Source organism: Callorhinchus milii, unplaced genomic scaffold (genome assembly GCF_018977255.1).
Source record: "Callorhinchus milii isolate IMCB2004 unplaced genomic scaffold, IMCB_Cmil_1.0 Scaffold10, whole genome shotgun sequence".
NCBI classification, from domain to species: domain Eukaryota; kingdom Metazoa; phylum Chordata; class Chondrichthyes; order Chimaeriformes; family Callorhinchidae; genus Callorhinchus; species Callorhinchus milii.
The window spans coordinates 3,352,288-3,361,629 of record NW_024704751.1 but is presented as its reverse complement, the minus strand read 5'-3'; the positions used below and the strand labels follow the sequence as shown (position 1 = coordinate 3,361,629).

Here is a 9,342-nt window from a genome sequence, read left to right as displayed (position 1 = left end):
GAAGGCTCGGTCGAAGAGAAAAGCTCTCGAGACGTGGCTTGCGAGAGGGAGTCGTCGAGGGAGGGGCGCGAGGCAAAGGGAACGTGGGGTGTGGAGTTCCAAAGGGTGGTGGGGGTGCGGGGGGCAAAGCGGCCGAAGGCACGACCACCGGCGGCACAGGTTGGCGAGAGCCAAGGATTTTTCAGGGCGGCGGGGGGGGGGGGGGTGGGTGCCGCCGGCGGCCCGGAGTGTAGCGTCTTGGGGGAGGGGTGGTGGGGTGGGGTGGTGACAAGCTACAGTCAAGCCAACCGACTGATAAACCAGGTGTAGGTTGGCGAGCCCACGTGACTGTCTGGCTCTGAATTTGTGCCGGCAGACATTTAAAGGGATGGCCCGGCGTCTGAGCGCCTTTAAGAGGGGCGGCCGTTGCCGCCGCCTCGCGGGACGGCTGTCTCGAGCGGAACCGACCGACCGACCGCGCGTGCGCGAGAGTCAGGCCTCGACACCGGGGGCTCCGGTAGGATCCGGTCCCGGGGGCTTTGTGAGGGGGGAGAGGCCCCTCTCTGTGTTATTGGGACCGGTTTTTAGATCCGTGTTTTTCCTCCTTCTTCTTCGTTCGTTCGGTCGTTCCTCCGTTCGTCAGGAATTTCCTCAACGGCAGTTTGTGGCCCCAAATCCACCCAATAAGTAGCCGGAGACCGCCCCCACCCCCACCCGCCCCCCACCGGCCCCCACCGCCCCCCGCCCCCCACCCCACCCGCCACCCACCGGCCCCCCACCGGCCCCCACCCACCCGCCACCCGCCGCCAGAGAGGCCCAGTTTCGGTTTTAGCGCCTCTTGAAACCCGTGTAAGAAAGGGTCTTGAAAGGAGAGACAGAGAGGAGAGAGGGAGAGAGTGAGGGAGAGGATGAGAGAGGGAGAGGATGAGAGAGGGAGAGGATGAGAGTGAGGGAGAAGATGAGAGGGAGAGGATGAGTGAGGGAGAGGATGAGAGAGTGAGAGGATGAGAGAGTGAGAGGATGAGAGTGAGGGAGAGGATGAGAGTGAGAGGATGAGTGAGGGAGAGGATGAGAGAGTGAGAGGATGAGAGAGTGACAGAATGAGAGAGGGAGAGGATGAGAGTGAGGGAGAAGATGAGAGGGAGAGGATGAGTGAGGGAGAGGATGAGAGAGTGACAGAATGAGAGAGGGAGAGGATGAGAGTGAGGGAGAAGATGAGAGGGAGAGGATGAGTGAGGGAGAGGATGAGAGAGTGACAGAATGAGAGAGGGAGAGGATGAGAGTGAGGGAGAAGATGAGAGGGAGAGGATGAGTGAGGGAGAGGATGAGAGAGTGACAGAATGAGAGAGGGAGAGGATGAGAGTGAGGGAGAAGATGAGAGGGAGAGGATGAGTGAGGGAGAGGATGAGAGAGTGAGAGGATGAGAGAGGGAGAGGATGAGAGTGAGGGAGAAGATGAGAGGGAGAGGATGAGTGAGGGAGAGGATGAGAGAGTGAGAGGATGAGAGAGTGACAGAATGAGAGAGGGAGAGGATGAGAGTGAGAGGATGAGTGAGGGAGAGGATGAGAGAGGGAGAGGATGAGGGAGTGAGAGGGAAGGAGAGGTTGAGAGAGGAGGATGAGATGGAGGGAGGGCACGATAGGGAGAGAACGAGAGAGGGAGGGAGCGGATGAGGATGAGACGGAGTGAGAGAGAAAGAAAATCTTTTACAGGTTAAAATGTATATTTCTAATTGGGCCCTCACTCCCCCCAATCTTCGCCCACAAAATACGCAGTCGCTCCCTCGCTCCCCTTTATGGTAATATTCCGTGAAGCCGCCTTGAGACGTTTTAACGACGTGATACGGCGCCATATCAAACGCAAGGATTGTTGTTACCAAAGCTAATAATCTGGCCGCATTGATCTCTTTACCCTTCCCTCTCTCCCTCCTTCCATCCCCACCAACAGAAAATAACATCAATTTACCGTTCAACCTCCCACCTCCGAATCGCACAGAGGACAAAGTCCCGGATCTTTGTCAGTTTGGAGCTTTTTTTTAAAAAAAAAAGAAAAAACACCCCAAACTTACGATTCAAATTTTATTCAAGCCCTGTCCTCGCTCCGAGGTGTGTGTGTGTGTGTTTTTTTAAACCCGCTTCACCGTTTGTCACATTTAAATGATAATGATAATCCTTGCGGGCATCGAGAGGGAGGGACGCGACAAATAATAATAATAATAATAATAATCCTCGCATTCACGTCGGGAGGACGTCCCAAAGCGCTTCACACCACACACTGTAAAGTGAATTGACTGTATATTTGTGGGCGAACGCGGCAGCCAATTGCGCACAGCAATGTCCCACAAACAGCAAACAGTCGTAGACTGAAAATGACCAATTTAATTATTGTTTTTGGTTTTTTGGAGGGATTATTAAAATAAAAAAAAAAGCACATCGTAGCATTTTACTGTGGAGTGGAGTGACGGTGGGATTCACACCCATTCTCTATTTTCAACCCCCCCACCTCGTCAAATCCACTTTTATCTCCCCCCCCCACCCACTGGGTGCAGATGGCATGAACTCTGAATCTCAGTTCTGCTGCTCTATGTTTACTGTGTTAGCACAGCCTTGCTCAGCTGGTGACCAAATCGCCAATTAACTTTGTTTGCTTACGTTACCAAAGGGTCTGCACCCAGAGCCATGGCATCACCCGAACTGTAAATGATGATAATGCTTGGCTGAACAAGCCCTGTAATCCCCAGTAAAACAATCCTGTTTAAATCACACCCTTGCAGGTTTAATAACAGACTCTTCAAGGAAATACCCAGATGTGAAATGCCCCCTTTGCCTGGTGTAGAGCTGGTGCAGACACCTCTTCAGTTATATCGCTATCTCCTTCGGTGCTGCAAGCAACTTCCTGCAAAAAATATGCAGCAACATTACAAGCATGCAATAAGGCAGGTGTGTGTACATCTTTTTGAAGTTAATATGGGAGGGTAAATGTGCAACTTGTTGTTTGAACCAACACAGTTCACTGCAAGCTCACACAATACGCCTGTGTTCATAACAAGACTCGTCTGGGACACCACCAGGAATCAGCTGTATGTCAGGTGTCATCCTGACTCAGTTGGTCACTCTCTCATCTCTTGAGTCAGAAAATGTGGGTTCAGCTGGCAATAGAATTTGCGTCAACCCGTGCAAATTTTGAAAGTAGAACGTGTGGGAGCAGTGTTCCCACAGATCAGAATAATACGTAATAATTTGGCCACTCAATCCATGCTTGTTTATGGGACATTGCTGTGTGCAATTGGCTGCTGCGTTTCACCCAAAATACAGTCAATTCACTTTATAGTATATTCTGTGAAACGTTTTGAGATGTCTCAACCACATGATAAGGCGCTATATCAAATGCAAAGATTATATTTCAGTTGAAACAGTTAAACCCTAACAATAATTATATAATAATTCTTGCATTTGATACAGTGCTTTTCAACTTGAGAGAAAATTCACAAAGTGCTTCACAGGATTTTCTGTATAGTGATTGTGTATTTTGTAGCCACACTCAGCATCTGATTTGGCACAGCAATGCTCGACAAACAGCCATGGGGTGAATGACCAATTTTATCTGGAGGGTTAATGGCCAGACACCAGGAGAAAACTTCCCTCCTCTTTTTCAAATAGGGTGATATTTAACGTCCACCTGAACAGGCAGACCGGATCTCAGTTTAACATCTTAATCCAAAGGACCGTACCTCCAACTATGTAGCACACCCCAGCACTGCACTGGAATATCATCATAGATTGTGAACTCAACGTGGGACTCCAACCCAGAAACTTCTGACTGAGAGGCAAGAGTGCTGCCAACTGAGCCAGGATAACACTTTGGATAGAAAAAGTTAAGCCCTATCTTGGTGAAGTTGCTCTAAGATCTCCAGTGTTAATGGATAAACTCTCAACCCAGAGGTTGACCTAGTTTTGACTGGCCTTCAGATTTTCCTGCACCAAATTTCAAGGCCACTTAATAGACTGCCTGCCTGCCTACCAGCCAGAGAAGGTTAAAAGTGATCAGCATTTCAGGTGTGGCTCCTCATCACATTTGGCCAAAGGGAACTGCTGAAGGAATACACTTTGTTGACAATAAGTTTCTCAGACATTTCTACTTGAGTACACGCCCTCACTTGAGGATACTTGCCTCTTCCTGTATTGGGCTGCTCCTGTGTTTCCCATTACAGTGGGTGGGGGGGGGGTAAATGCTTTCAATGTCTTTAGACGGAACTTGGGACCAGCTCATAGAGACGTGAACTAGGGTTGTGGCACCACCCTTTACCGCCACCACTGTTCAGAAGCTGGGGTGATAATCACACTGGGAGCTTTAAACACCCCCCCCCCCCCCCCACTAAAAAATTGTTCCATTGCCTCTGAACCAGACTGCATGCTGATGCAACTGCCAAGGACTGAATTTTCTTTCCGTGGAGAAGCAGGGATCAGGGTTCCAGGTCACGTCTTCAGGCAAAATGCCTTCCTTTCCAAAAGGGGATTCTTTGAGCGAAAATGTACTTTTAATCCTGGCCTCCCTCCCACCCCCAAAAAAAAATGTTTTGCACACTTTAGAACGGCATGTTCCTTAGGAGGTTTCCATTGAGACATGTCAATAGAACTTGCCACACTAGAATCTTGCCACTTGATTCACAATGGAACTTGAAAAACAGGAAAAGAGAACTTTTGTGATTTCCAGTAAACCGTGGAACTTAAGAGGGACATTCAGCAAGAGAGTTGGATTTCATATTTCATACAATATCGCATCCACCTCAAAATTTCCAAAAAAATGAGGGTTTGATGGCCAATAATAATAATACTTGCATTTGATATAGGACCTTATCATGTCTTCAAGGCTTCTCAAAGCACTTCACAGACTACTGTGAAGTGAATTGACTGCCTTTGTGGGCGAAACACAGCAGCCAATTGCGCACAGTAGTGTCCAACAAACAGTTGTGGATTGAAGTAACCAACAATGAGTGTCGGAAATCTTGTATTGTTTTGCTATTTGAAATTTTGCATTGTTGTAATTGAACGAAAGATGGTCTTTTTACATTGCAGAATTTTAAGGTCCATGCGGATGAAGATAACCCAGAGCGAATTCGACAGATTATCAAAAGGGCAATTGAAGATGCTGACTGGATCCTGAATAAAGTAAGCTTCTGTTGACTTTGGGGTTCCAATTTGTAATTGTTCCAGATAAAATTGATCATTCACTTTATGGGACATTGCTATGTGTTCACCTACAAAATACACAGTCAGTACAATATTAATATTAATAATAACATTGCATTTGATACAGGGCTCTGGGATGTTGCCCCGCGTGAAGGGCTCTATATAAATACAAGTTGTTGTTGCTGTTATCACGTCTTTAAGACATGATCAAATCACCAGTCTCCCATGCATAGGATACACAGTGACTATCCGAAGCACCACCTTAATAGCGCCTACAATCAATGAGATACCTTGGTAGTTCTTGATGTCACTAGGGTCACTGTAGTGGATAGATACCACTAGAACTCTGGAACACTAACAGAACGTGTGTGATTCAGAGAGAATAAACTAGTTTACATTTATCCTTCACATCAGGTGGACGTCCCAATCAAAATCCTGTTGACAGCCTTAAGAGGACACCCGAACAGCTTTGCATTGATCTGTAAAACCCTCGCCATTCTCCACCCTCTCCCTCAGAGCAGCTTTTAAGAACCTCGGCATTAATTTCATCTGCATCTGCTACCATATCCATAACAATGCCTCACAGTTATGGTATTAGATTTACCTTCTATTGTGAAGCTTGAGATGTATTCCCAATACAAAAGGCCTCAAATGTAAGGGTTGTTATAATGTTATTACATTTCCCTTCTATTGTCATTTGATTTTACTCATGGAAACCTAAATCCAATCCATTAATCAGTAGGTAAACAGGAATGAGGCGGGGAGGGAGGCAAAGGAGAATTGAAGACTCTTGGGCAGCTGGGAAGTGGATGAGGAGGAAACTTGTTCCTCACTATTCATGGTAATTTATGACCTAAACCATTATAAGGAAGAACTTGCTTATTTTATTAGTACCTTATCACATTGCGATACCTCAAAGCTCTTAACAACAAAGACAATGCCTGTTTGTTAAGAAATGGGGCAGTTATTTTGATTTTGTGCCAGCGAGTTGTCAAAAATTACCTTAGGGCAAGTCTCCAGACATTATCTCTCTTTGGGAACAACTAATTATCAGTGTTGCTTTCATATTGAAACTCATCTAGTTTTATTTTGATCAGACAGATGTGGAAATCTGTTGTGCTTAAGAGTACACAAACCAGACAGAGTTCCACAGATGCATGTCACAAGCACATGAAATCTTCGCTGTGGCTGGAACGGAAAGTACACTCGTTCCACTAGGAATTCCCCCTATGTAGTTGATTTGCAGTTTGTTGAGAGCCAAGACCCTAGAGTGTGTGCTGCTGGTGATTAACCAGCTTAAACCACACAGTTTGCCACAGCAAGCACTATTTAGCAAGCTTTACACTGCTAGTCCAGCTAGCATGAGTTGTAGGATTAAGGGGAGCTGAGTGGGAACAATTCCTTACAGGTTTGTGCCTTCCCAAGTCCTGCCAACAAACCGGGCTTGGCTGGTCTGTCATCAGCAGTGCCTTGGGAGTACCACAAACCTGCCTGGCTCAGGAACTATTGGAGTCCTGTAGCTCAGTGGTTAGAACGTTCGCCTCGCAAGCGAGAGTCCTGGATTCGATTCCCTGCAGGGCGAAACCTTGGGCAAGTTTCCTTACCCCACACGTCTGATAATAATCCCTAAAGAAAAGAATAATAAATTGATCACTTCAATTCACGACTGTGTGTGACACTGCTGTGCGCAATTGGCTGCCGCGGTTTGCCCACAAATATACAGTCAATTCACTTTACAGTATATTCTGTAGAGCGCTTTGAGACGTCTAGAAGATGTGGTAAGGCGCTATGTCAAATGCAAGGATTATTATTTATATTATATTATTGAGGGTTGACTCAATTCCCACATTACGTTGATATGTATATGAGCTTGGAGCCAGCCTCAAAGAAAACAAGTTTTGGGTTCCTTACTTTGAAAATAAATGAAAATAAAATTAATTTGTAAAATACTTGGTGGTGCTTCAGGGAGAGTGCAGTGTGTTGGCTTGAGTTTTCCCATACTTCTCATCTGAGTCATATCACTGGCAGAGAGAAAACATCATAGAGAAAGAAAGTAGGTTATTGCATTCACCCGGTTTTATATCCTCCTGAAAAACAGGCAGATGGAACAAAGGTTGCATTGGCGGGCGGGCCTTTAGGCTCTCTGCTTCCACCCTCTGGAACTCCATATTACAGTCCCTCTGCCTCGGCCCCTCCCTTCAAGACCCTCCTCATCGACAGTGTCTTCAGTCACCCACCTACCCCTTACCCTCCCTGCCTTCCACCCCACCTGAGCCCAACCACCAGCTTGGGTGCGGATCCATGACTGCCCAGCGCCTTTGGACATCCTCCTGACGTGAAAGGCGCTATACAAATGTAATTTGTTGTTGTTGCATGGCCTACTTGATTTGATGTAGAAGGCTGGCCCGCTGCCATGGGGAGAAAGCAAAAGATCCTCTTGTTTGACAGTCATTGTTCAAACTTTTCATATGTTCTACAGTACAAAGATCTGAAGCAATGAAGCAAGGTCTGAAGTGGTTTAAGGAAGAAGAAATACCAAAAGGACAAATGCTTTGGGCCGGCACCAAAGATACAAGGATCTGCAGCACAGCAGTGATGGCAAAAACATCATCATCTAAAATAGAATATTCTATATCTGAAAGAACATAGTCATATTAAAATATAGACAATTGGATGGTAACATTGGATTGCAGTGAGTGACTTATAAGATGCCGTGTACTACATACGGGTTGATGTTTTTTGGGTCAGCTGGGTGTCAGACATGCGAAAACCAAACGTGACCTGATGTTTAATTTCTGTAAACGTAGTTGCTGGAAAATTCGCCTTCCTCCCTGTGGTCTCTCGCCAATGCTTATTCCTAATATTTGGTGTGTAATTGGTACTTGCAATAGAACCTTTTTTTTTCAATTTTTTTGTGGTGGTCAGTCAGTTGTCTTTTGGGCTGCACCGGTTTCTGAGGCAGTAGAGCTGACTTCATTCACGCATTCAATACGTTGACAATGAGCATTCACACTGACAAGTTAATGATGTAATTAAGAGGTATTATTCTGGAAGATTTGCAACATTGTAAAAGTGCATGTTTCTCAATCACTCAGGTTTGAATTTTCAGCGCCTTGTGCTAACACACAAATACAATACAACATTACATTTGTATAGCGCCTTTTATGTCAGGAGGATGTCCCAAAATCTTGCAACTGATCCCATTAGTGACTTCCTAACACTGGGCAGTTTCTATACTCCACAGAAATAATTGAATGCCAAGGGCTACTTGTAGTAATTAGCTTTTTGGATTCACAATGGCTCTGTATCATACTGCCCGAATCTCTTATTAATACTGTAGTACCAATCCTTGCATTTGTTATAGCACCTTCCACATCGAGAGGACTTCACAAAGAGCTTCACATGATTTATTGTGAAGTGGAGTGACTGTATTTGTCAGTCAACATGGCAACTAATTTGCTCACAGCGATGTCTCACAAACAGCCGTGACAGAATGGCCAATATTTGGAGGATTGTTAGCCAATACACTGGGAGAAACTCTTTGAATAGTGTTGCCTGATCTTTAACATCCACTGAACAGGCAGATGGGGCCTCGGTAAAATGTGTCATCTGCAGGACGGCACTTCCAACAATGCAATGCACCTGCAGCATTATAATAATAATAATAATCCTTGCATTTGATATAGCGCTTTTCACGTCTCTCGACGTCTCAAAGCGCTTAACGGAATAGACTGTAAAGTGAATTGACTGTATATTTGTGGGCGAAACGGGACTGCCAATTGCGCACAGCAATGTCCCACAAACAGTCGAAGATTGAAAATGACCAATTTATTATTGTTTTGTTTTGGAGGGATTATTATTAGGCTCTGTGTGGAGTAAGGAAACTTGCCCAAGGTTTCGCCCTCTGCCTGGAATTGAACTCAGGTCTCTCACTTGCAAAGCGAGTGCTCTAACCACTGAGCTACAGGACTCCACTGCAATGGAGTGTCAGTTTACAACCCAGAATAGCTAGAGCTGGTTAAATCATTACTGACTTTATTTGATACTTGGGGATTAGTGGTATTTAGGGATGTGAAAGACGGGCAGGGATTAAAGATCTGTTAAGATGAAGCATTATAATAATAATAATAATCCTTGCATTTGATATAGCGCTTTTCACGTCTCTCGACGTCTC

General features: G+C 45.6%; 1 protein-coding gene across 3 annotated transcripts; it reads left to right on the top strand.

The window, feature by feature from the left end:
• The first annotated feature begins 432 nt into the window (after nt 1–432).
• lyrm9 (LYR motif containing 9) lies at nt 433–7,986 on the top strand. Of its 3 annotated transcripts, XM_007900702.2 has the most exons (5): nt 433–496; nt 1,927–2,084; nt 2,753–2,918; nt 5,055–5,147; nt 7,648–7,986. In XM_007900702.2, exons 3-5 carry the CDS (start codon nt 2,793–2,795, stop codon nt 7,666–7,668), a joined length of 240 nt encoding a protein of 79 aa, XP_007898893.1. In that variant the 5' UTR covers nt 433–496; nt 1,927–2,084; nt 2,753–2,792; the 3' UTR covers nt 7,669–7,986. The 3 variants fall into 3 exon arrangements, with proteins under 3 accessions (XP_007898893.1, XP_007898895.1, XP_042194854.1); XM_007900704.2 differs by lacking the exon at nt 1,927–2,084 and having other exon boundaries at nt 438–496; XM_042338920.1 differs by lacking the exons at nt 433–496; nt 1,927–2,084 and adding an exon at nt 800–828.
• The last annotated feature ends 1,356 nt before the right edge of the window (nt 7,987–9,342 follow it).

Coding starts and splice junctions, on each gene's coding strand:
- lyrm9 (XM_007900702.2), top strand. CDS start 2,793: ATGCCCCCTTTGCCTGGTGTAGAGCTGGTGCAGACACCTCTTCAGTTA. Junction 2,919..5,054: donor ACAAGCATGCAATAAGGCAG/GTGTGTGTACAT, acceptor TTTACATTGCAG/AATTTTAAGGTCCATGCGGA. Junction 5,148..7,647: donor CTGACTGGATCCTGAATAAA/GTAAGCTTCTGT, acceptor TATGTTCTACAG/TACAAAGATCTGAAGCAATG.